At 51.2% G+C, this 22,467-nt stretch overlaps 1 protein-coding gene across 7 annotated transcripts in view; it reads right to left on the bottom strand.

The window, feature by feature from the left end:
• Nucleotides 1-2,357: 2,357 nt before the first annotated feature.
• EVC (EvC ciliary complex subunit 1) overlaps nt 2,358-22,467 on the bottom strand; it is an 83,341-nt gene continuing 63,231 nt past the window's right edge. For 4 of the 7 annotated variants that reach the window (XM_024741798.1, XM_024741804.1, XM_024741802.1 and 1 more), the window contains 10 exons: nt 18,947-19,056; nt 16,375-16,585; nt 15,234-15,440; nt 12,360-12,504; nt 10,437-10,548; nt 5,478-5,604; nt 4,719-4,832; nt 4,227-4,320; nt 3,402-3,514; nt 2,358-2,915 (listed from right to left, as the gene is read on the bottom strand). In XM_024741798.1, coding sequence (XP_024597566.1) covers nt 2,832-2,915; nt 3,402-3,514; nt 4,227-4,320; nt 4,719-4,832; nt 5,478-5,604; nt 10,437-10,548; nt 12,360-12,504; nt 15,234-15,440; nt 16,375-16,585; nt 18,947-19,056 — 1,317 coding nt within the window. In that variant the 3' untranslated portion in view covers nt 2,358-2,831. The remainder of the gene's footprint in view (nt 2,916-3,401; nt 3,515-4,226; nt 4,321-4,718; nt 4,833-5,477; nt 5,605-10,436; nt 10,549-12,359; nt 12,505-15,233; nt 15,441-16,374; nt 16,586-18,946; nt 19,057-22,467) is intronic. The other 3 variants (XM_024741799.1, XM_024741800.1, XM_024741801.1) reach the window with 3 other exon arrangements.

Here is a 22,467-nt window from a genome sequence, read left to right as displayed (position 1 = left end):
CAGATCTGTGTTTTAAGAGCTGTGGACAGATAAGGGGGGGGGGGTAGGGCAGGGCAAGAGCAGGAGCAGTTGGGAGGCTTCTGCAGCAGAGCAGTATCAGGCCCCGAGTGAGGACGGCAAGACAAACCCCAGGTCGGCTGGAGACTCTGCTGACCTTATATACCACATGGGCTTCATCCTAGCAGCTCGGACCAGATCAGAGAGGCTAACTTTGCATAAAAATTAATCCATTAAACTCTTCAATGTATCATCATTCATGAGCCCCTTCCATTTTTACCTCCTTCCATCACAGCCCATAATAAGAACTGGGGACACAACCCAGGTGGAGGGAGGGCGGCTGTGTCCTCGGGGTCTTCTTGCTGTTCCTCCTCGCTCCCCGGCCCTCGGTGTGCTGTGTTCATGCAGCTCAGTACCAGGCCTGAAAGTCCTCCTCCACACCCCGGTGTCCCAGAGCCTGCGCCCAACACAGCGGAGAGTCCTTCCAGATGTGAGAGTCGTGTTTTTTTTTTTAACATCTTTATTGGAGTATAATCGCTTTACAATGGTGTGTTAGTTTCTGCTTTATAACAAAATGAATCAGCTATACATATACATATGTTCCCATATCTCTTCCCTCTTGCGTCTCCCTCCCTCCCACCCTCCCTATCCCACCCCTCTAGGTGGTCACAAAGCACCGAGCTGATCTCCCTGTGCTATGCGGCTGCTTCCCACTAGCTATCTACCTTACGTTTGGTAGTGTATATATGTCCATGCCTCTCTCTCGCTTTGTCACAGCTTACCCTTCCCTCTCCCCATATCCTCAAGTCCATTCTGTAGTAGGTCTGTGTCTTTATTCCTGTCTTACCCCCCCTAGGTTCTTCATGACATTTTTTTTTCTTAAATTCCATATATATGTGTTAGCATACGGTATTTGTCTCTCTCTTTCTGAGAGCGTCGCATTTTGTTTTGAACAAGGGTGCAATTCCATTATGAAAGGCACCTCTAGAGTCGATTTTTGATGTGATGGAAACAGACGCAGTCCACACGCCTTTATGGAGAGTTACGCGCCCCACACTGTGCCAAGCAGTCCAGCAGCATGTGGCAGGTGACAGGTGACATGTCCCCTGGACTAAGGAAGCTACACTTAAGCAAAAGCATCACCCATGCAAGATCCATGGAGGCTGAACCTATACTGCTCGGATCTTCCAGAGATCCTGGTGCTGCCAGGGCATCTCCATTTACCAAACTCACGTCACCAACTCAGACGTTACCAGCATAGGAGGCATCTGCCTTCAGAATGCCTCTGTGCACAGGACCCATGTGACAAAAGCAATTGCTATATAAAACAGGTTCTCAAAATATTGCAGGAAGGAAGTCAAAACTGCTTACAAGACTCTGCGGAATAAGGAAATATTTTATTTAGCCACTAGAGGGGGCTGTTGGCTAACTTTGGAAATTCGCCTGGTGACCAGTCAGGATTTGAGGATCTCCGACGGTTAGTATCCTTAACAAACCATGTAACTAGTATGGATTACTTCTTTTGTTAAGGAACCTCGCTTTCCTGAATAAGAGAGACTAATCTAGGTTGTAAGAAATAAAAATTCAGACCACAAATGGTCCAGAAAATCCCTGAGACAGAAGCTTCTATAACCTGGAGCCCACTCTGTCCTGGGAATTTGTGGAAACCCTGTACTCTCCATCCCAGACTTGCCCCGGGGTCAGCATGCTCTGACTTACATCAGTGGGTGATGCCCCCAAGGGAACATCTGGCAATGTTTGGAGACATTTTTGGTTGACACAACTGGGGAGTGCTTCCAGCACCTGGTGGGAAGAGGCCAGGGATGCTGCAGGTCAGCCCCACCCCCTAAAAAAGAGATTTTCTCACTCCCCATATCCACAGTGCCAAGACTGAGAATCCCTGATTTCGATGAAAAGGGCAATTTTCTTTCCGGGTGGGAAAGGCACTGGCTGGTCTGAAAGCTGGATATTCTCAGCATCCACTGGGAGAAGCATTTCTCCTTAGGGGAGGGCTGCTGTCTGGCAGAACTCATCCCTCCCAGGGTAAGTCCTCCTGGGCAGGGCCTCCTTCCTAGCGCTTTAACTGTCTCCTCCAACAGAAGACCCTAACGCAGGTGTCATCTATCTGTGGGTCCTTAGGTCCCCAGGGTGGGTGAGGATAGGCCTGCCGGCCAGGGATTCCATGGTCTATGTCATGGGGGCCTGAGACTCCTCAGATGCCCTCACTGAGACCAGGCCGTCGCTGCTGGCTGAACCAAAGAAGGGAATGGGTCCTGATGAGAGTCCATGTTGGCCAGTGCCCACGGTGCAGGGGACAGAGAGAGCGGGGGTGATGGGAACGGAGGAGAAAAGGCCTCAGATCCAGAAAACACCAGCAACACCTGGTGATCCCTTTATTATAGGCGGAACTCCACCGGGAGGCTGGCGAGCAGAGGGCCCCCAGGGCAGGAATGAGACCACTTAGCGCTCGCGGAACGCAGGTTCGGGGTGACATCGGGACACGGGGGGTGGGAGCCGGGAAGGAGGGAGCTTCCCAAGGAACAGAGCCACATCTCGAAGCCAAGGCGACACTGAAGAACTGGACCAGACACGTTTCCAACACAGGGGTGGGGATGGGTATCATCTTCACAGGCGGTAGGGTCCGCCCTGCTCTTTTAGGCCTTTTTCTGGGACTTTGATACCCATTCTCCATCCCTGCACAGCAAGCCTGTGGGCAGAGGGGAGACCCCACTGTCCCCCACCCTGGGGTGGCCAGTCCCTCCTCACTGCCTGGGGGAGAGGCAGGTGGCATGCAGACAGGGTCTTCAGGTTCCGTCCCCCCGACCAGGCTTAAGCTATGGATTGCTTCTTCTCTTTAGCATCTTCTTGGAATTCTCACCGTCACCAACCTCACTTTCTTGCTGGCTCAGCCTTTGCTGCTTAAAATATGGAAGAAAGGCAGTTGGTCAGAACTTTGATTCCAGGTCTGTCTAGATGCAATAACAATGCGTCCAATCTGATCCCATGAAAAGGCGGTGACAGGCCATCAAAACAATCTGCATTTTGACATGGGCTGTTAAGAAACAAAAGAAACCCCCAGTTTCCCTCTCTTTGGTGGGAGGTCCGACCCATGCTCAGACAACTGAGGCACCCCAGGATGGATCCACCCTACCACAAATCCGGAAGCATCTGTAGCTGGCAGCGCCCTGTCGAGGCCTTTGATTGCCAGCTGTTCAGGCTGGATGCTGACGGGCTGGGGGGGTGGGTCGTGGCTGACCCGGCCAAATGGGACACTAATAAAAGCAGTAACAGTAATACCAACACTTCCCATTATCACCCATCATTTCTCGGACCCGAGTCAACGCCTCTGAGAGGCGCTGGATTTCCTGCCCAGATTTAGGTGATCAACAAGGGCCCCAGTGTACCTGTGCGATCCTGAGGGAGGGGCCCCCTGAGGCAGGGTCGTCGTCCTTGGGCCCCCCAAAGTCCCCTCTGTCCCGGGGTGCCGGCTTCTTCCTTTTGGTCCTTAGGGGTTTCTCTGCAGGAGACACGTGAACCCAGAAACTGGCTCTGTGACTCTGGGTAGGTGACAGCATCTGTTGGCCTCACGCCACCCCAGCATTGTTTGAGTACCTCTGGGGGCCGAGTATGCGCTCGGTATCTACTGCTCTTAGACCCGTTTAACTTGTGAGGAGACTGAGACCTCGCGGGGGGTGAGAGCTATCCCAAGCCCACAAGGCTGAAAGGTGGCAGGGCTAGGATTCAAACTCAGTCGGCCAGGCTCCTGTCGTGTTTCTGCCACACCCAGCGGACTGGCAGCCTTCCCTTCCGAAGCAGTTAAGAACATAGAACACAGTTCCAGTACCATAGCTTTTATTTTAATAGCCCTCCGTGACTTTACACACTTTCCCCTTGCTATCCCGTTAGAGGCTACAACACTCTATGATGTCCCTGAAGTTCTGCTGGCCAAAGGAGGAGGGCTAATTATCCCCACTTTACAGATGGGGAAACAGAGTCAGAGATGAGCGTCAGCTACTGAGCAGCAGACCCAGGACTCGGAATTATTGTATTTTGAAGGGCCAGGGACACAGGGGCATCCTAGCCTAGCTGCCCATCTACAGACAGGACACTGAAGCCCAGAGAGGGTAAGTGCGGTGCCTGGGGCCACACGCCAGTTAGTGATAGACCCGGTGCTAGAACCTATACTCCCAGCCCAGAGAGCCTGCAGGGCATCGCCTTCTATGACTCACCTGACAGCCCATGCTTATTGGAAAACGGTTTGCTTTCGGCAAGGGGCACCCGGGCCAACGCCGCCAACTCTGAGATGAAGCTCTGCTCAGCTTCCTGGATGCAGAGAGAGGGGGTCAGCTGGGCCTGCCTCTGCCCTGCTCCGCCTCTACATGGCCTTCCGTCAGCACGAGGGGGCGCTCTGAGAGTGGGGACAGGACCGCGTCCCCACGTGGAGGAGGACTCTCCAAGAGGCATCCAGAAACGCCAGGAGCAGGCAGACGCACGTGTGATGTGGGGGGAGCTAACCATCCATCCCCACTCGCACCAGCCACGGATCCCACTTTACAGATGAGAACACTGAGACGCGAGGGGCTCGGTGAGGGCGGCAGAACCAGGATCAAGCGCACCCCTGCCTGACTCGAGTCTGAGTCCTTAACTGCCAACACCGTTGATTAACAGCCAGACCCGGATTCCGTGGCTTATTAACTGTGGGGCACTGGGAGGTGACTTACCTCTCGGGGCCTCAGTTTCCTCATCTGTAAATGGGAGACTGGGTGTAACCCGCACCTTGGCTGTCGGAGTAGGACTTTAGGTGGTGGATGTAAAGCTCTCTGCTCAGTGACTGTCTACAAGAGACCCTCAGGGAACAGACGTTAACCACCATTAACATCTTTCTCATCGTCGTCTCAGATGTCACCGCCACACTGGCGGCGAACGCACAGATGGCGCCAACACTCCGGCCAGCACTGCCATTCTGGAATATTTGATTTTTTTACAGGCAGCCACTTTGCTTTAAAGCCGCACCTTATAATCTCACGCTGATGAGATCTTTCTGGGATGAGATATCCACGGGATATCACGAAAGCTGAGCTTCCTGTATGTTCTAGGTAAAGTGCAAACCTTATTCACAGCAGCACTGCCTGAATGATACCGATGTTTGCCGTGACACCAAGAGGCCCACATGGTGGCGATTCACACACAGGGAGACGCTCATTCCTTTCAGCTCAACAGACAGAACTGATGAGTGGTCGGGGCCTGGCCCGGAGCTGGGTGCTGCAGTCCCGGGGGAATCAACGTTCACAGTTGAGCAGCGAGGCTGATGTGTCCTTGGCCTGTGAGACTAGCGGGGGCTGAGGGGGGTCCCGAGCAGGGCGTGTGGTCCTCACAAAGGCTCCAGTGCTGACCTGTGATCGTGAGCTTAGCCTTTTACTATTTCCACTCCCCTGTAAACCACTGCCCACTTCGCAAAGGCCCGTTTTCAGAAGCTGTACCTGTAGCTGGGTCTCAAGCTGGGCTTCCAGATGGTCCATGACCCTCGCGCTCTGCTTCCACGCGTCCTGGCGGGTCCGCTGGTGTGCCGTGAACTGGGCCAGGAACTTTTTCTGCTGCGCCAACATCCTGGGGGAAGGAACGAAGGCCGTCAGCGCTGCCCTTCCGGCAGGTTCGTCAGACCCAGCACGAACCTTTCCCCAAGGCCTGCTGAGTCGTGGGAACTAGTGACCGATAGCCATCCTTGAGCCCTTGGAGCCAGAAGAATGGCCATCGCGGGCACGATTTACTGCGGCCACATGCCCCGTGGACACAGCTCGAGTCCCTCCACCAGCGGCTGACTCATCCGAAAAGCAGATGCCACCTGATTAACACTTGAGAGTTTACAGTCTCACACATACATCTTTCACTTGATCTTCAGGGTGGCTTGGTGACATCAGCAGGACAGGGAGGAGAAAAGCTCGGGAGAAGCTCAGAGGGCCGGGGGCAACCCTGAGGTCCCACAGCTGCAAAGCGGCTGGGCTGCAAGTGGCATCTTCATATGAGAAAATCATTTTAACCCCAGGGTGTGGCAGGGAGCAGGGAGATGGTCACCTGATAGCACCTGTCTTTATTTAAAATCTCAGAATTGCCCTAGCTCCTCCCTTGTAAAACAGAAGGCTCGTTTCCTAGGATGCAGAGTCTGAGAAACCCGGCATACAGCAGCCTCATTACTGCTAGTGGCAGAGGACAGAGCTGGGGCTGAAGCAGGGTCCCTGACCTGGAGAGAGACCCCACCTCCCTTTCAGCAGCAGAGACCCCTCCCCTCCTGCTTTGAATACCCTCCCCTCCTTGGCTGACCTTCCTCTAGTCCTCAGCAAACAGGAACATTCAATACCACCCACTCTGTTTCTGTAATCGTTCTCTGCCTTCTTCCTTTCAATCTTGTGGTTGATTTTCTGAAAGGGGCTGACTTTCTAGACCTGAAGGCAGAAGTCACTTTTAGCATCAATAGGCAGGTGTCCATGGAGTATATCTGAAGGCACAAAATTCCACCTGCTTTTGCTTCTATTCTTCCTTCTACCAGTAATGCCTTTCCCCTCTTCGTTGTCTTTGTCTGGCAAACTCCTATTCATCCTACAAGACCCCATCATCCGTCATCCATCCATCTATTCACTCATTCCTTTATTCATAAAAGTATTTCTGGGCTTCCAGGTGCTATGCTGGGTTTTGAAGACACAGTTGTGAATAAGAGACTCATAGCCTCTGCCCTCATGGGGCCCCACTTTGAGCTGGGGAGGGAGATAGATATTGAACAAATAACTGTGATACGGCTGAGGTCAGTGCTCTGCAGTGTGGTTCTCTCTCACACCCTCAAGGAGGATGCATTACTTTCCTGGGACTGCTCTAACAAATGACCACAAACTAGGGGGCTTAAAAAAACAGAAATCTGTCCTCTCACAGAAGATCCCAGAAATCTTCAGTCAAAGAGTTGACAGGGCCGTCCTTCCTCTGGAGGTTCTAGAGGTGAACATGTTCCTTGCCTCTTCTGATGGCCACTGGCACCCCTTGGCTTGTGGCTGTGTCACTCTAATCTCTGCCTCTGTCGTCACATCATCTTCTCTGTGTGTGGTCAAATGTCCCTCTGTTTCCCTTGCCATTGGATTTAGGACCCGCTGGGATAACCCAGGGTAATGTCCTCATCTCAAGATCTTTTACATAAATGACATCTGCAAAGACCTTTTTCTAAATAAGGTCACATGCATAGGTTCAGGGGTTAGGGACATGGACATATCTTCTGCGGGCCCCGTTCAGCTCACTACAGAAGCTGGGTGGCTTCTTTCTGTGAGCAGCCTCCTCCCCAGACCCGCTCTGTCACCAGTCCTGGCCACTCTCGACTATCATCCTGCTGGCTTGTCTGCTCCCCCATGAACCTGGCTCTTGGGAATGCAGGGAAGTGACAGGCCTGCCCAGGAAGGGCCTGTGTGCCCGGGTTAGGGGCAGGGCTTCACGCTCGAGGCCTGGGGAGCCACACGAGGGTCCAGGAGCATCTGAGACATGGGCTGCCTCGTGTTTTCTGCGATGCCCTGGTTGCAGCACGGGAAGCAGGGAGGATGAGCAGCATTCTGGTCAGAGGCCACAGCTCTAAGCCAGGAGGGGAGCAACAAGGGCCCCGGGCAAGAAAGCCCACAGAGGACAGAGGCTGTGCTGGGACAGCCAGGTGGTGCCCAAGCTTGGGAGCAGGACTGCTGACCCCTGGCACGTCCTGGAGGGAGGAAACGGCCTGACTGCAGGCCTGGCTGTGGGATCTGAGTCACCCAGTTAGACGCGTAAGTTCATAGACTTTTTGTGTTTGGACTCAGATTTGACTATGGAAATGAACATTAAAAAAAAAAAATCCATTCTGAAAGAGTTCTGATTCCAGAACTATTTGAAGTTCCCATTGCACTGTGCAGTGCCCGATGGCTCGGCAATGACAGTGCTGACGGCAATGATGGACATCAGCACCCTGGCCACGTGCTGGCCTGTGTGTGAGCGTCTGCGTGGCTCATTCTGCACAGTTATACATCCATGACATAGGTGTTACTGCAACCCCATTTTACAGATGGGGAACCTGGGGCTCGGGGCGTGAAGGGACCCAGCCACTATGTGGCTGACGGGAGGGGTCGCCACCGCGTCACCTGGTATCCCTAGGCAAGCTCACTCACAATCCCACCCCTTGCCAGAGATGCAGTTTGAAATTTACCATCTGAGAATTGTGCTTATTGACATCTCGTTTTTTACAGTCAATACCTGTCATCACCACACTGCTCTGTCCCTAGGAGCTCTGGCTGACTTCCACTAGAAACTGCACTTATGAACTCAATGAGATGGGCATGGAGGGAAGGGCATCAACGGCCATGTATGAGCCTGTAAATCAGTGAGACTGGGTCATGCACCCACACCCGCACTGGGCTTTGCTTTTATTTTCCATAAACCCAGCAGGGCTGGACCAGGCGGTGGCCAAGGCCCCTCGTCTTGGGTCACTGGGGTCAAAGTGGAGCCCTTGCACCACAGCCGTCAGAATCCCTGGAGGGAGGGAGTGTGTCAGCAATTAGATGCCTGGGCCTCCCTCAAAGTCCCTGAGTCTGGATCTCCAGGTGTGGGGCGGCCCTGCATGTTCAGCAGAAAGCCAAGTGAGACGGATGTCCCCCAGATCTGAGAACCGCTGGACTGTAGTTTGATGGATATGCGACAGTCAGAGCAAGCCCCAGCCTCGACCCAATGGCAGGGCATTTACTGACCGCTGTTAATGGCCAGAGGATTTACGGAGGGGATGCTGGACTCACTCTGACCCAGGGGACGCTGTGGTTCCTGTTTGCTAAATGAGCATGAGATGAGGGCTGGGATTTACTCATGGCATGGCATGGACCTGCTCGCCTTTACCCTGCAGAGCGGTGGTCCTGCTGCTGCTTCCAGCCGGCGGGATGCCTCTCCTCAGAAAAGGGACCCCTGCCCCTGCTGTGGATCTGCAGTGCCCCCTCCCCTCATCACAGTGCCTGCACCAACTTACTGCCATCTCTTTACTTGTCCGTCCCTCCCTGCAGGCTGTGAGCACTTGGGTGGGAGGCGCTGTCCCCCGTGCCTAGCCCAGGACCTAAGTATGTGCTTACATGGACTTGTCGGTGCGGAGCCCACATCTCCTCAGCCCACCTGGTGGCCGGCTGCCCTTCAGTGGACAGTTCCCGCACGCACCAACGGCATCTTACAAGCACCTGCGACCAGGTACCAGGGCTTCCTCCGGCCATGAAGGGGGCGGGGGGCTTGGCCAGCTCAGGGATGCCTGGGAAGGCTGGAGAGTTAACACCTCCAGGACAGACCCTCAACCAATGTGGAAGGGGGTTGGTAGACAAATCCCCTATTTTCCTTGCCCCTTGCTGGCGTAATTGGAAGTTGAGTTCTGCACAATCTCTCAGGAGGTCCAGACCAGGGCTGGGCCTCAGTTGCCACGGAAACCCCTCATCATCACAGGCCTTACTGGCTTTTCTCCCATGTGGTAGGCTGCTCAGCGGCCCCCAAAGGTGTCCATGCCCTCATCCCTGGAATGTGTGAAGATGTTATGTTACATGGCAATCGGGACTTCATAGGCGTGATTAAGGTTACTGATTTAAATTTGGAGATTATCTTGGTGGGTCTTAATCACCAGAGCCCATAAAAGCCGAGAAGCTTCCCCAGCTGGGGTCAGAGAGATGCAGCAGAAGAGATTCCAAGTGTAGGCAGGACTTAATGCTCTGAGATGCAGGGGCCACGTGCAAAGACCAGAGAGTGGCCAATGGGATGTCGGCCAGCCGGTAGCCACAAGGAAATGGGACCTCCATTCTACAAGGAACTGGATTCTGCCGACACCTGAAGAAGCGTGGAAGATTCCAGAGCCTCCGATGAGAGCCTGGCCAGCAACACCTTGATTTCGGCCTGTGAGGCCCAGAGAAACCTGCGGCACCCGCCCGACTTCTGACCTCTGGATCCCTGAGATAACACAGCGTGTGACTGGCGGTGGGTCCTTGTTATGGCAAACAGCCTTCGTCCTCATTCCCCTGCTCCCTCCCTGTGCTTCCTGGGCTCACCCGCCCCCCAGGTCCTTGGATCAGGGTCTGCTTCTGGGGGAACCCTCAGCATGGATCAGAGAGGAGGTGCCAGTTCAGTGCTGTGAAGACCACTCAGACCTGAAAAGGAAGCTCCCGCCACACCCTAACTTGTGCCCTTGTGCCAGGTCCCTTGCAGGGGCCGTGCGTAGAAGGGACAGCCAGACAGGGGCTCATGGGCTTCCACGCAGCGGGGGAGGCAGAGGAGACCCGGGTCCACAGGCAAACGTGCGGGAGGTCAGCTGCCGAGAGTGTCAGCGTCACTTGCACTGAGTGTAAGGTCAGTGCCGAGAGACACGTGCGACGCCCAGAGGCCGGGATGGCCCGCGTGGGGACCCGCAGACAGCAGTGAGGCCTCACCTCTGGTGCACAGCTCCGGAGGCTTCCTGAGCTCCACCCGCTACCTCGGCCCCTGACGAAGGATCACCGAGTTCCTGCTTTTTCCGCAGCTTGAAATGTTCCATTCTCTCACCTAGAGCATTTCACATACACACAACGGTCAGGGTGCATGTCTGAAGGACTGACACTGCCAGGTCTGGCCCGGGCGCTGAGGTGCAGGGATCAGCAGGTCACACGTGCTCTCAGGTGTGCCTCTACCAGCGCCACAGTTAACCCTGGGAAGGACTTGGTGTGCGTGAGGGTACTGCAGCCTCCATCACACCCTGCGAACCCGGGAGGGCAGCGCCCCGGCTCTCCCTGCAACTGCTCAGGCCCGGCTTTCTTGTAAGTATCAGGAGAAAGGGGAGCCGAATAGGAAAGAGTTAACACTAAAGGGCCACCACAAATGGATAAAAATCCACACCAGGAAGGAAAAACCATTCAAACCCCATTCAGAGCTGTAGGGGTGCAGTTAGCCTTACAGACATGGGTGCTGAACTGGGTGCTTTCCAAGGAGCTGGGAGGTTTAGCCTCTGAGTCTGAGGTGCATTGGTCTGCATATCAGAACCTGCTTCTTCTTTTTTTTTTTTTTAATTTAAAACAATGGTATATTTTGAAACAGGTGATGAAGCCTAAAATTATTTTCTACTGGATTCCTACTACCACCTGAATTAACTGCCTATTTATTGGACCATAGTTATAGTGAGAGGACGTATGAAGGGGGAGCCCAACCGTAGCCCTGCAGATGCAGAAACCGAGGCCTAGAGAGGGGATGTGAGCACCCTGGTCCCTGAACGTTCTGCAGAGGCGATCATTCTCTTCTGTCTCCTGCTGAAGGAGACCAACCCTCACTTTGGAAAAACATCAGGAAGGATCTGTAGCCAGCTGGTAGATTTCTGGGCGTGTCCCAGATTTTATCTGAATGTAGGGCTCACATTCCCCAGGGTGAGGGGAAGAGAAAGGTGGCAGCTGAACTTATTGAGAAACATAATATTCACAGGAGACCTGCCCCCAGGACCCGCTGCCTGTCCTTCCTCTAGGGATCTTGGACCGTCCAGGAAGCATCCATCAGAGAACATGGGATTCTACTTTGTTCTGAAGCCCTGGATGCAGGGAGGGATGTTACAAGAACAGGCTTTAAGGAACTGGATTTTGTCTGTTACTACACCACCGTTCTTGCTGGCCTTGGGGATCTTGTCCATTCCAAACCCTGGGTGGCCTCTTACAAGAGCCCACAGGGGAAAACTGTCTGGGCCTCAGGCACATTTATGAGCCACTAGCCTTTTCTTTTTTCTTTTCTTTTTTTTTTGCGTCACGCGGGCCTCTCACTGTTGCGGCCTCTCCCATTGCGGAGCACAGGCTCCGGATGCGCAGGCTCAGCGGCCATGGCTCACGGGCCCAGCCGCTCCGCGGCATGTGGGATCCTCCCAGACCGGGGCACGAACCCGTGTCCCTTGCATCGGTAGGCGGACTCTCAACCACTGCGCCACCAGGGAAGCCCCCACTAGCCTTTTCTTATGGACACTGTGACAGCTTTACTTGAGGAAATTTCTATCTCTTTGGCCACCAGGACGTCCAGAGCCAAACCCATGTCATCTCTAAGTAGGGATCTGATGACATATGTCCCAGATGATGGCGTAGCCCCAACTCCACCTCACTGTCCTGTCCTTGCTCTGATTAGCCTACTTTAAAAAAAATTCCTACTGTACTGTATGGATATGTTTCTTTAAGTGCTTTTTCAAAAGCCTTTTGGGGACAGAGCAGGAGATAAATAAATACATAAAACATTTAAAAAATTAAATCTCCCAAGATAAAATTTGAAAAACCTGACATCTTGCCCTGTCCCCAACTAAGAGCATGTTTGGCTCGTTGTTGGCAGGGCTTCCCAGTGGAAGGGTGCTATACCCTGTAGGGTCTCCAGGTGATGCAGCTTTCTTTCCTCGTGGTCCTGCATGGCCCTCCTGATCTGCTGGTAATACGCGTGCACGAGCCGGCCGACACCAGCGCTGGTCACGTAGACGCTTTCCACAGCCGCCTCCATCAGTGTTCTCTGTGGGCAGGAGGGACAATTCTCGGCAGAGGGCACACGTGGAGCCAGCCATGGCCGACATGGTCCTGGCTCCCATATTCCACCCACTGCCAACCTTGGCTGGTCAGGAGCAGGCAGACAGTGCGTGGCTGGTTTAAACCAGTTTCGATCATCTTATTTTCCTTTGTCAGGGATGGTCTGAGACTGACTGTATGACCCAGTTCTGGTCAATGAGATGAAATAGTAGGGAAAGTCTGCTGAGGGCCAACCCCTTCCGAACATTAAGGCAAAGCCTTGGTGGGGGTGAAAGACTTTGCTGTTTCCCTCTTCCTGCCTAGAATGCAAACTTGATGTCTGGAGTGGCAGTGGCCATTTTGAGACTATGAGGCAACCAACCAACACCAAGAATGATGGATCAGAAAGAGAGAGTCTGGTCCTTGGTCCTATCACAGAGCCTCTGTGCCAGCCTGGAACCACCTATTTCCACATTTCTTATTACGTGAGCTCAGTAACTTCTATTTATTTTTGTCCCTTGCAGTTACATGCATTCCTCAATGATATACCTTCAGACCCAAAGCAGAACAGAAAGGAAATGCTGAGATGTCCCATCATCGGGGACATGTCGGTTGTGCACAGGCAAAATCACCGTCTTTTACTTCATAAGATAATGGGCAAAAGTCAGGTTCCAGAGCCCCCATCTCAGCATTTATTGAATGGTTCCAAGCTTTGGGCAAGAAAAAAATACCCATTTATTATTGTTGAGTGATTGGTTATGTTCCAAGGCCTAAGAAACGTTCCCTGATTTGCAGGTGTGGACGGAAGCTGTGGAGGTGAGGAGGGTTGCAGCTCAGGGGGCAGAGCAGGTGAGAGCCCACCTTCTCACTCCCGGGCCCTGCTCCTCCCTTACTGTGGCCGGTTCTCTCTCCCTCTCTGTCGGACATCTACATCTGATTCCACCCCCCCACGAGGACTCTGGGCTCTGGCCTTGCACTTCTGCTCAGGAGCTCCCACTGACGGCCAGTGGCCTTCCTTGAATTTCATTTAGCACATGGAAGGCAGAAGACAGGAAGTCCCTCTTCTCCCCTCTCTAGTCAGCAAACCCACCTGCACATCACGCCTTCTGTCCGTCTGTCTTCCTGCCACAGGGAAGTGGTGTCTACCCCCTCTGCATCCCACCCCTCCACCCCTCTCCAGGGCCTCCACCATTCTCTCCTCCTCGTTAGTTTTTCCAGCTGGTGTACCATTCGAATCAGCAAACACATTTGCTTGAGTAGCTCCAACTTTTCAGCCCTCTCTCGATCCCCCTCAGGCACTGCCTCTTGTCTCAGTTTCTGCAAAACTTCTCAAGGGTTAGCGTGCCCTCCCCCAGTAGATCGTAAGCTCCTTGAAGGCAGGAATGCTGCCACCTGGCTACTCTCTATCCCAGCACCTGCCGCAGGGCCTGGGGCCAAGGAGCCCTGTGAAATGAACATCCTTCCAGATACTGAGCCCATGTTCTTTCTGGTGCGTGTGTGTACTGTGGGTGGGGAGGGGTGTTCATCATCATCTAATTCTGAATCAGAGTCCCTTGGGGAAGGTGAGGACAAAATATGCCACACTCATATTTCATGCTGTTTTCCTGTAATGACCGTTGATTAGGTCAGCGTCATAGAATTTTAGGGGAAGGAAGAGACCCATCCAGCATCGCTAGCCCTGACGTCTGGATCACGTGCTGCAGACGTGAGAGATTTAGAACGACAAGGGGTGTCTCAGAAATGTGGGTCCAACCTCTTTACTGTGCAGATGTGTGACTTTACGTAAATGAAAGGACTCATGGGAGGTGCCCGCAAGCGTCCTGGCATATCTTGACATGGGTCTGCTGCCAGCCGCAGATCTGCGCCACCTCCCGTGGGTGCCGGCCATGGACTCTGTCTGCCGTGGTCTGCAATACACGGGGTGCCTTGCCTTTTCTTATGGCTCAAGTGAGGAGGCAGCCAAGGGGAAGCCGAGCATACGCACCGGTCATGCAGGGCAAGGCCAGCCTCCGGTCCCAGCCGCTCACTGAGGCTGGGAGGCTTTAAACATGTCTTTCGCCCAATGATAAGCCTCAGTCTTCCCAACCGAATGATGGAAAGAAAAATCATCCTTTCCGTGCAAGGGCTGTGGTGAGAGCCCAGTGAGACGAGGCAGGCAAAGCCCTCCTGCAGACGTAGAAGGGCAACGCTCACGTCACTTCTTACTATGGCTGTTTGCACACCTGCGGTTTGTCATCACCGTCAGTACAAGGAGTAAACTACTGCTTACTCAAGTCAGACTGATTTTAGCTGCATTGCTCAGCTGTCAGGGCCAACACCACCAACCCTCAGGTCTCCGCAGAGGCGGCCAGAGGCAGGGAGTGTCCATGTCTCTCCCTGGGAGAGGGGCTTCGGTTTGAATCCTGCGTCAGCCACTGACCAGCTGGGCGGGGCGGCTCTGAGTGAAACCGCGTCCCTCTCAGAGCTGCTGCAAGGACGGAGCCAGGGCTCAGAACGGTGCGACACGGGGCCAGGCAGCAGGCACAAGTCCTCACTGCTCCACGGGGGAGGCCTTCCCTCTTACGGGTGAGGAAAAGGAGGTTCAGGGAGCCAGGTCAGCCCTGCGAGGCCAGAAGCCCCTGGGCAGGCCCCGGCTGCTGCTCTACCCAAATCCTGCCTCTTGTCCGCCCCTGCCCCACCCCCCCAGCCCGAAGTCTCCTGTGCCTCGGGCTCCCTGGGGCTGGGGTGGCCTCGCACCTTGAAGTCATCCCTGTCCTTGGCCCGGCTTTTGGAGGCCATGTTCCGCGCGTGGCCCAGCAGCGTCTGCCCGATGGCCCGCTCTGTGTACTGCTGTAGGAGCTGCCCGACTTCCTGGGCCTCGGCCAGGAGCTGCTGCCGAAGCTGCAGCCGTGTCTGTTGCGTCTCCTCCTCCAGCCGGCCAGCCTCCTCCAGGACGCGCGCCTCCTGAAAAGGACGGGCGGGGAGAGGTTGGAGCCCCACTGCTGCCCTGCACAGATGCTCCGGTCAGAGCCAGGACCAGGATGTACGGTCGGCCCTGCCCGGGGTCCCAGGAAGGTTAGAGAAGGGATGGAGAAGGGGTGGAAAGTGGGGACCTCTATACGCACTTGATGAGCCCCCAAGGCGTTTATTGAGCGCCAACCACGTGCCCAGTGCCATCTGTGGCTTCACACATATACAAGCACTTCCTCATTCATCCCCAACACCGTGAGGCCTGAACACTAGCAGCGATGAGGACACAGAGGCTCAGAGAGGCTAAGTAACTTTCTATAAGTCCCCCAGCAGAGCGGGTTCTAAAGTTACGTCTGAGTCCGCGAGTAGTCTGGGACATCGTGGAGGCCAACACGAGGCCTATGGGGATTCCTTTCCCTGAAGGAATAAGAGCTGGAGAAGGAGGTGGGGGAATCAGAGGTAGGGCAGTAAGTCCTGCCTCCTTCCCACCAAGCCCTCCTGGGCCGAGCAAAAGAGACTGTGAGCTTGTCCCTCACGAAGGGGTCAGAAAACATCAGCTGCTCCTATAGCTCAGTGGCTACAGGAGACTTGGAGTCAGCTTGCTTGGGTTTAAATCCCAGTCCCACAATGTACAAAGTCTTTCTATTGATTTGTTAAAACCTTAAAACAGACTACAGAGCCCTTTTCTCCCAACGCCCGATGACGACTGTACCTATCCGTGCTCTGATTTCACGTGCGTTTTTAGTATAATGTACACCAGAAACTTTGGGCATACTGGGTGCACCACTACAGTGGGGGCTGCCATTGTCCTGACCCCACAACGATGCTGGGGCAGGATTGGGGTTCTGCCTAAACCGGGCTGGAACCTGGAAGCTGAGGAAGCAGCACTCCTGTCTACGGGGCAGGGGGCTGACGCACACAGTCTTACCAAGGCTCTGAGAAGCTGCCACTGATGCTCGTCCAGACACTGGGAGGAGTCCTGCTCCAGGGCGTGCTGTTCGCGCAACTCCTGGAGAAGGCTCTTCTTCCCTGACAGTCTCATCTGGGTCAGGGTGGTGATGGCGCTGCTGCGGAGAGCCAGCCTCCGGAGAGCTGAGCGTAAGAGCAGGTCATGCCCCTGCAGGATGCACTGCGTGGACCTTTGGAGAAAGTGGGTGCCGGGCTGAGGGGTCAATACTCTTGGCTCCACTGAGTGTGACTGGTTAATGTTATGTGACAGCTTGACTGGGCCATGGGGTGCCTGGACATGTGATCAAACATCATTCTGAGAACTTCTGTGAGTGTGTTTCTGTATGAGGTTAACATTTGAATTGGTAGACTGTGTAAAGCAGACTGTCCTCCCTAATGTGGGTGGGCCTCATCCAATCAGTTGAGGGTCTGAAGAGAGGAAAAAGCTGACTTACCCATGAGTAAGAGGGAACTCCTCCTGCCTGAAGGCCTTGAGTGGGATATAGGTTTCTCGTTTTGGACTCAAACTGAAACACTGGCTTTTCCTGGGTCTTGAGACTGTTTCCTTCAGACCGGCTCTTACACCATTAGCCCTCCTGGTTCTTAGGCCTTTGGACTTGGGACTGAAACTACATATTGGTTCTCCTGAGTCTCCAGCTTGTCAGCTGCAGGTCTTGGGACATCTCAGCTTCTCTCTGTATATCTATATCTGTATCTATAGGTTCTGTTTCTCTGGAGAATCCTAATACACTGACCCACCAAGAAATGCCCCCAATAGTCATGCCCCACAGGGAGCCTTCACAGAGGTAGTAGGTTGGAATTATCCCATCCCCTGCTGCGCATCCCCTTAGACGCGGTGCTGACCTGGGTTATGTTCAGCTAACTGTTCTTTTACTAATCTTTTTAACTTTATCACGTTCTGCCCCAAGTTTCAGGTGCATATATGCAGCTGCCTTCAGTACATATCCACTCAAATTTCTTACATAATAGCTCTCAAAATTAACACATCCAAAACTGAAATCATGAGCTATTTTTGAGTTCCTATCCCAATGAGTCAAGTAGAAAACCTCGGTCTACCCAGCAGTCTCGACATTTGGCTTTATAACTTGAGGTATTTTCTGACAGCCTGAGAAGTTGAACGAGGCACTGTCGGTCAGTTTACCAAGGAGAAGAGACCTGGCAAACACTCCAGGCTTCCAGCCTGGGGCCCTCATCCTAAGAATAAGGAATCATCCCTTGTAAAGACCTAATTTTGAATCAGCTAAATTCACAAATGGAGTGGTTGATTTGTCACTTTCTGAAATCCCTGCTAGAAGTAAGATAAGTCCTCTCTGGAGGAAGATCCCATCATTCAAAGTCTCAAATTATCTCTACAATTTTTAATAACACTGTCCAGCATTCAGTAAAAATAACCAGGCTTGCAAACAGATAAGAAGTGACCAAAAATAAAGAGAAAAAAATGGATAATAGAAACATACCCACAAGATATTGGACATTAGAATAATCAGCTATGATGAACATGTTTAGGAAATTAAATGATAAGATGAACTTTAGCAGATAACTGGAAACTATGACAAAAATAAAATGGAAATTTTAGAACTGAAAACATAGTAACCAACATTAAGAATTCAGTACATGGGTTTAACAGCAGATAAGACACAGCTGAAGAGAGCGTGAACTGGAAGATAGTTCAAAATAAGTGTCTAGACTGAACCACAGGGAACAAAAATACAGAATAGCTTCTAAGAGGCAAAGGACGTAAGGTGAGAATAATCTAATAAATGTGTAACTGCAGCCCCAGGAAAAATAGGGACAGAATAGGCAGAAGGAATATTTAAAGAGATAGAGGCTCAGAATTTTCAAAAACTGATGGAATATAGCAAATCACAGGTTCAAGAAGCACTACAGATTTATTTAAAACAAGAGATTCACAAGAAAACACATCCATGTTTAGGCATATTATAATAAACTGATGAAAACCAAAGAACAAAAGAAAATCTTAAAAGCAACCAGAAACAATTGAAATCAGAAGACAAAATATTACCTTTAAAAGTATTTAAAAAAAAACAACCGGACTAGGATTCTATACCCAATGAAAACATTCCTCAAAAATGAAGATGAGATAGACATTTTCAGACAAACAAAACCTAAGAGAATTTGTCACCAGCAAATCTAAAATGATGAGAACCTGCATGCCAAAGAAAATACTCCTAGATGGAAACTTAATGATACAGGAAACAATCAAGAGCAACGGAAAGGGTAAATCTAAATGAATACTCACTGCAGAAACCAAAACTAGTATCTCATGGGGTTGAAAATATATAGACATGTAAAATATCCAGTAAGTCATGTGCCCACATCAATTCTGACTCCGAGCTTTCATCCGCGGCACTCTGCTATCACTCTATTTCACATTTATATTCTCAATGTGGTCTCAAGGTCACACTGTAAGGGAGGCCGGGGTACAGTTAACCTTACAGATGAGGACACTGAGGTTAGCATGGAGTATCACACAGGACACAGGCCTCCACCCTCCGGAAAGCTGTACTCACTCTTCACTGAGGCCGCCAAGTTGGCCCAAGACTCGGTGGATGATGCTGTCCTGGTCATCCCGCAGGTGTGTCTGCAGCACAGTGGACAGTGTGTGCTCCTCCAGCCACACCTAAACCCCAGGACAGAGGGACAGGGGTCAACTCAAGTTCATTTCATCCATCATTGCTTTGTTGGATCATACCTTTAGTTTCTAATTTTTTTTAAATCCCTTTCTTAAGGGATTTTTTAAAAAATCCCCCCTCCATCCACACCTAAACCCCAGGACAGAGGGACAGGGGTCAACTCAAGTTCATTTCATCCATCATTGCTTTGTTGGATCATATTTTTTGTTTCTTATTTTTTAAAAATCCCTTTCTCCCTTGATTTAATTAAATTTTTCTCTTATATTTTCGGCTAAAGTTTAAAAATGTTTCCTATTTGCATGTACATCTTAAGGCATTTAATACGTATATTCTGTGGCATGAGGAAGGGCTCTAATTTTCTCTGGATAAATTGATACTAATTGTCCTAGCACCATTTATTAGATAATTTATCTTTTTATGATGGGTCTGTCATGCCACCTTGTCTGATGTAGTTTCCATATATATATGAATTTCATTCCAGGCTTCTTCTTTTATTCCGTGGATCTGTCTGTTTATTTCTATATAAATACCTCACTGCTTTAATTCCTGTAGTTTATAGGAAGACTTCATAGCTGCTAGGGCAAGTCTTCCATATTCTTTTGTACAAAACTGTTTTAACTATGCTTGGTTGCTTTTTTTTTTTTTTGCGGTACGTGGGCCTCTCACTGTTGTGGCCTCTCCCGTTGCGGAGCACAGGCTCCGGACATGCAGGCTCAGCGGCCATGGCCCACGGGCTCAGCCGCTCCGCGGCATGTGGGATCTTCCCGGACCGGGGCACGAATCCGTGTCCCCTGCATCGGCAGGCGGACTCTCGACCACTGCGCCACCAGGGAAGTTGCTTTTCTTTACATATGAATTTTAGGTTGCTTTTCTTTACATATGAATTTTAGGATCAGTTTATCAAGTTTGGGAAAACAGCTTTTTTTAGATTTTCTTCTAATTGGATTGAATTTACAGATTAATTTGTAGAGAATCACTGTTTTTCCAAAATTGAGTTGTCCTATACAAAAACAAGGCCTTTCTCTCAATCCTTGCTTTATCCTTTCAACAACATTTTATAAACTTCTCCGTTAAGCTCTTATAAACATTGGTCAGATTTATTTTTAGGCACCCTGTAGCTTATATACTGAAGGGGATCTTTTAGGCTCCCTGTAGCTTTTATTCTGAAGGGGATCTTTATGCTATTACTGTTCTCCTCTACTGCTTTGAAAGTTACCTATTCTGTTTCTATTTCTTCAGTGGTTTAAAATTTTTAATGTACATTCCCACCTCCAGAAATCTTAAGTTAATCAACATTTCTTTTACCTTAGAATTCATGACAGTCAGCACTTCTGAAAATTTCTTATCTGTTATCACTTTGAATTTTCTCTCTCCTTCATTCTCTCCTTCTAGGATTCTTAGAAGACTAAGGAAGTCCCTCCAGGACTTTCTTATTCTGTTCCCATGTCTCCTAACCTCTCATATCTTCCATCTCTTTAGCTCTCTGTGTCATATTCTGGACCACTTTCTCACCTTTATCTCCTAGTTTACACGCTGTGTCTTCAACCATAATCTGATCTGCTGTTTAACTCATCCATTAAATTTCTGTTTTCATGACTGTAATTTTCATTCATAAACTACGGGTTTTTTATCTGTCATCTTTTTACATCATGTCTTGTTTTTATGCTAGTAATTCCTCCTGTTATTGTTTTATTGTTTTAAACATACTTCCTTTAGAAGCGCTCTCTAACAGTCCCTTCACCTGAATTCCTCGGCGCTCGTTGTGGTCTAAACTTGGTGCTTACTGTACATGCTGGCTCTCACTTATGGTGGATTGTTGCTTGTGTGTTTTGTAACTTTGGATGTTAGCTCATCTTCAGTGTGGCTTTATCTGTGAAAATCCCGTGAGGTCCAAGGCCACACAGCTTTTTGGTGGAGCAGAGGCTCAAGTCTAAGTCTGTCTGTCCCCAAAGCTCAAATCTTTTCTAGCCGCATCTGCTCCTCCCTGACTATCTCGCATCACAGGGAGAAACGTGCACCTAGAAACATGCAGCTGGACTATGTTACACCAAGGGCTCAGTCACTAAGGTGAGACTCTTACTTTCCCACACATGTAGCTCTTTTCTGGAGATGGCCATGCTGTATGCAGAACAGGGACAAAGCACAGAGTCTGGGTGTGAGTAAGCAGCCCAGACTTCAGTTCTCTGGGCCTTGAGATTCATAGCACATACTTAATCTCACAAAATCACACTGTGTGACTCAGAACTTTTCCTTTAAGTCAGTCTCTGACTCCTCTTGTGAGGGGTCTACAATAACCTGTCAAAGAGCTTGGGAAACCAGAAAATTCTACACAGTGTAGATTCTCTAAAAGGTAAATTAACATCGTCACTAAGAACATGGGGGTCTTTGGTGTGCGTTTTGAGAAGGCAGATAAAACTAGCAACGGGATCCAAAGCCGATCAAGAGGACGGAGATCATAGGATCAGATGGTGCCTGCAATGGTCACACCACCCTCTTCAACGTTATCGAACGCAGGTTCATGAATGTTTAAATTCTGACGCAAAAAGCTGCTTCCGTGGGCTAGAGCACTGACCCTGTTCATTGCTACCAGGTTATTCTGTGGTTTCCCATATGTTTACTCTTTGTTTCAAATTTTCATTTACTAAGGAGAGAAAGGGAAAAGGAACCAATAGGCAGTGCATGCCCGGTACATGCTCCTATAAAAGGGGTGGGTTTAGAGGTAGGGCCGGTGGAAAAGTCAACACCTAAGGCAGACACTGGAGTGCTGGGGGGAGGGAGGCACTGCAGTTTTAAAAGCACGGTCAGAGGAGGCCTCAAGGTGAAGGTGGCTTCAGGATAAAGACCTGAAGCAGGACGAGTGAGGCAGGAGCGCCCAGGGAGCTGGAGGGACACAAGGATGCCAGGGAGGCTGGAATGGGGTGAGAGGGGGAGACACGGAGGGGGTCAGAGGGTAACCAGGTCCTGACAGGCAGGACTGTGTAGGGCATGGTGAGGACTCTGGCTTTTCCGCTGCATGAAATGAGAAGGGGGTTTAGAGCTGAGAAATGACACGATGTGACACAGTGTCTTTTATCAAATCTAATGTGCCGGTAATTACGAGATGCAGTTATTTGAGGTGCCGCACAGAGAGGAAACCACTGGTAATTACACTAAGATGCACCTCAATTTCAGAGATGTTAAAATGGTATTAAAATCTGCATCTTAAAAATGAGCGGTGGCTTCCCTGGTGGCGCAGTGGTTGGGAGTCTGCCTGCCGATGCAGGGGACGCGGGTTCGTGCCCCGGTCCGGGAGCATCCCGCATGCCGTGGAGCGGCTGGGCCCGTGAGCCATGGCCGCTGAGCCTGCGCGTCCAGAGCCTGTGCTCCGCAGCGGGGGAGGCCACGGCAGTGAGAGGCCC

This window comes from Neophocaena asiaeorientalis, unplaced genomic scaffold, assembly GCF_003031525.2.
Source record: "Neophocaena asiaeorientalis asiaeorientalis breed wild unplaced genomic scaffold, Neophocaena_asiaeorientalis_V1.1 scaffold218, whole genome shotgun sequence".
Classification (NCBI taxonomy): Eukaryota; Metazoa; Chordata; class Mammalia; order Artiodactyla; family Phocoenidae; genus Neophocaena; species Neophocaena asiaeorientalis.
The sequence above is the reverse complement of the archived record's forward strand: the minus strand, read 5'-3'. Positions and strand labels throughout refer to the sequence as shown.